This window comes from Myzus persicae, unplaced genomic scaffold (assembly GCF_001856785.1).
Source record: "Myzus persicae strain clone G006 unplaced genomic scaffold, MPER_G0061.0, whole genome shotgun sequence".
NCBI classification, from domain to species: Eukaryota; Metazoa; Arthropoda; class Insecta; order Hemiptera; family Aphididae; genus Myzus; species Myzus persicae.
Window position 1 is genome coordinate 148,658 of NW_019104096.1, and position 3,881 is coordinate 152,538.

Sequence of the window (3,881 nt, forward strand, 5' to 3'; positions counted from 1 at the left end):
ATAGGCTAAGGATATAGATTTTTCATTCTGAATTCAAATGTAATAATTGTATTATAAATTATTGCTATTATTTTAAATAACATTAATGTTTTGTTGTACGACATACAATTTTATTTTTGTGTATTTTATTTTTAATAATATTTAGTAATATTTTTATTTTTATTGTGCCTACCTATAATATTGATTTAAGTTTAAAAATGTATACTTGCATAAATATATATCTATAAATAAATATGTATATATAAATAAACCGAACTTTTGTTCTCCGGACTTTTTTTCGCGGGTCTTTTTTTACTGGACTTTTGTTCGCAGGACTTTTAGGTAGAATACCATTGAAATTGACACTGAAGAAGTTATCAAAAGATTTTCAAATACTTCAAGGAAAATTAAATTAATATAGTTGTATTGCAGTACGTTTTACACATTTTTTTATTTTTTTGATATATGTATTATATATAGTTGTATAATATAGTTGCAATATTTGTATCATTAGTGAGTCAGTAACATAAATATTATTAAAACATTGCAATTTTCCCTTTTTGAAAAAGCCTAATATCAAGGGCTCAATCTGCTACTACGTCCTAAGCTATTGAAGTTTAATCTATGTTTCAAATTTCATATGTCCATTTTAAGATGAACTAGAGATTTGAGGTTTAGAAAAACCGTTAGAAGTAAAATTATAGTTACACTGGTATAAATGTAAAGTTGTTGGAATACTTGGCCGGCTCACTACTTAGATATCGTACAAGTTTCTAAAACATTGGGTGTTAATTGTTTTGTTTTCGCCCTAGAGCAGGTGTTAAAATAATTTTCTTGTCATAGGTATTTAAAAATTATTTGGCTGTATTTCATAAATAAAAAGTTAACAAATTAACAAGTAATAAAATGTGTATAGTAATAATTATTGCTTGCCTGCTTTTATACTCTCAGTAAAAATATCTTTTTGTGGGGAGAGGCAAACAATTATATTTTAAAAATTTTGGCACTTGACTTATAAAAGGTTCACCACCCCTGCTCTAGAGATTATATTATTTGGATCATCGATGTTTATTTTATTATTACGATTTTCCACCCGGGGGATCGTATGCTGTCGCATCGTGTTTCGAGAATTATCACCACTTTCGCATGTACGGTCTAGTCGGTCTACACTCTGAGAGTATGAAATCGTGAAATTTAAATAAAGAACACAATATTATCAAGTACCTACCTAATAATTGGTAAATAACACCTAATGGTTCGGCATTTCGGCGTTAACATATTTCTTGCACCAGTCTTGTAAATATATTAATATATCTAAAATTCTAAACAATATAGTTTTGATAAAATAATAAAAAAATTATCAAGTTTATTATTTTGTTGACTGGCGAAATCTAGGGCCCTGTAAAGATAGGATAAGATTAAGATACCTCTACAGTGCCTTAGTGAAATCTATTTTGAAATTATTTTCATGTCTAGGTGATGACTGCAATTATAATTTGTTACTAAATATTATGATAATTTAAATTTAATTTATCATGCTGAATATATTTGTTTTCCTGCTCAGTGCTCTGCTCGAGAATTTTCGTAACCGATTATTGTAAATTGATAATTTTTATTGTTATTAATTTTAATTTTTAACGTCGTTTATTTTTTTACAATGTTAAATTATGAATACATAAATATAATAAATTACGCATAGCTGAAACTCTGAAAATATTATTATTTTATCTTTTCTACTAGTAAAATATTTAGCATTATATTTAGCATAATTATTGTGTATTACACAGTTTTAGGGCCGTTATTGCAATGTCCAGCTAAATTTGATTTAACTGAAAGTTACCTAAGTTTATGGTTTAGTGTGGGGACTTTATCGAGACCATTATTACAATGTTTCTATTAGTGCTAACTAGTAGTTAAATAATTATAAACAGTACAATATTTTTCATCGGTTAATAAGAATCAGTATTTGTGACAACTAATAATTTAACATTATCAACTTTAAAAATCGATTATTAAACAATAGTTTTAACTGTCATAATAAATATTAAATAACCATCTATACCTATAGTATTCTAGTAGGTAAGTGTGTATAATTTAAAAATAGGAAGTGCACACAAACGAGTTGAACCAGCCCTCCCCGCAAAACAAAATAACTATCGGTCTCAAAAACAGTACCTACATAATATATACTCTTTTGTTCAAAAGTTCAAAAAAAGATCCTCTATAAATAAAATCCTTTTATATTTATAGCAAACAGTTGTTATAATAAAAATTATAAATGTTTATTACATTTTTTTAAATCCATTTAAAAATAAAAATTGGAGGTCTTTCTCCAAGCTTTAGTACCTATAGGCTTTTTTCATTGAAAAAGCCACTGTAATAAATGTGATTAATTATTTGAGTTCAATGATAGACTATTGTAAACGAAAAAAGATGCTGTGCAGAGAAGTGGCAGTCTCCATTTCCAAGGAAATGTTATATTTTTAACTTATTCATATTACTAGGTAATACATTTTTTTATAAAACTTCTTTCTAACCTTACCTATAAAAAATCTGGTAAAATCATTGCTATCAATCTTCTGTAACATTTTATAAAATAATGTATACATTATTTATAATATCACTTGAGATATTTGATTAAAAAAAGTAAAGGCCCCAGGGGAGAAATTATTATAATATACCCATCAATAAATACGTAACAATGGACCCTAGTCACTAGGGCCATACAAATAATTAGTTACTAAAATAGATATTGAATATGAACATTTTGTTAATTTTAGAATTAAATGGAGTAATTAATATCTTTAAAAGATAAATACTCACAAAAATCACCAAAATATGTGACAATATTAAAGTTATTTCTTTTTCTTTTTAAAATACATTTATATTATTATTAACAATTAATTGTTATAATCATAATTTGGTAGGTAATATCAAATAATGTTACGCATAACAAAATATTTTAGGTACCATTTTATTTGTATACAACAATACATTATAATATGTCTTACATACTGCATTTTATGTGCCTTGCAACATGCAGAATGTTTTTTGCATGACCCACTATGCACTGGTACAACAGGAAAACCACACAACTATTAACTGCTCCTTTTCTTGAAGGGTTCCTCTTTTCCATTCGCTTATTTAAGCATTTCATCCAGTTCATGAGTTTTTCTTTTGCAAACAGATAACTGTTTTTTTTTTTTAATGTCATCTTCTTTATTATTAGAAAATTAGTAATACCATTGGTTATAAAGGGTGATACTTTATAAATCTTCTTCTGTTTTTATTTTGGTTATTTCAGCATTTGGAAGATTAGACGATGCAATACCTACTCTTGCAGTGCATCTGAACATTGCTTCATAGGGAGATGTGCCTATTCCTAGTGAATAAAAAAAAAAATTTAAATAAAAATAACAATAAAAAAAAAAAAAAATGTAAAATAGATACCAGAGTGAAAAGTCCGATTTTTTTTAAATTGAATGAATTTTAATGCTGATGGCCAATCCGAACTATTTTTTTTGCTCATCCAAGCAGATAACATTTCTTGCACATCCCTATTATTTCGTTCAACAGTTTCCTGGCTTTCACTGAGCTTTGGCCATCCATAATCAATGCTCACTTCATCCCATATAACATGAAGTTTGTTAATTACTGAAGTTACAAATTTTTTTCCACTGCATGATTGTAATATTGCAGGTGCCCCAAATAATGTACAAATATCAATTAAATTATAAGCAATTTCTTCAGTGCTTTTTGATTTTAGAGGTTTTAATACTATGTATTTAGTCAAATGTTCTTGATAGCTCATTATGAATCTATAATCGTTATGGCGTCGAGACTGCATGTCTATTAGATCGACTTGTGCTCGGGAGTTGAAAGTAGGCTGTAAAACTGTTGGT

General features: G+C 27.2%; 1 protein-coding gene across 1 annotated transcript; it reads right to left on the reverse strand.

The window, feature by feature from the left end:
* Positions 1-2,937: 2,937 nt before the first annotated feature.
* Positions 2,938-3,875, reverse strand: LOC111038694 (KRAB-A domain-containing protein 2-like). Its single transcript, XM_022321908.1, has 2 exons — positions 3,430-3,875; positions 2,938-3,361 (listed from the first exon to the last, which is right to left on the reverse strand). Exons 1-2 carry the CDS (start codon positions 3,824-3,826, stop codon positions 3,246-3,248), a joined length of 513 nt encoding a protein of 170 aa, XP_022177600.1. The 5' UTR covers positions 3,827-3,875; the 3' UTR covers positions 2,938-3,245.
* Positions 3,876-3,881: the final 6 nt, after the last annotated feature.

Bases quoted from the DNA above. Each gene is read 5' to 3' on its own strand.
- LOC111038694 (XM_022321908.1), bottom strand. From the start codon at position 3,826: ATGCAGTCTCGACGCCATAACGATTATAGATTCATAATGAGCTATCAA. The intron at 3,362-3,429 runs GTATCTATTTTA...TTTATTCACTAG, and splicing joins AAATCGGACTTTTCACTCTG to GAATAGGCACATCTCCCTAT.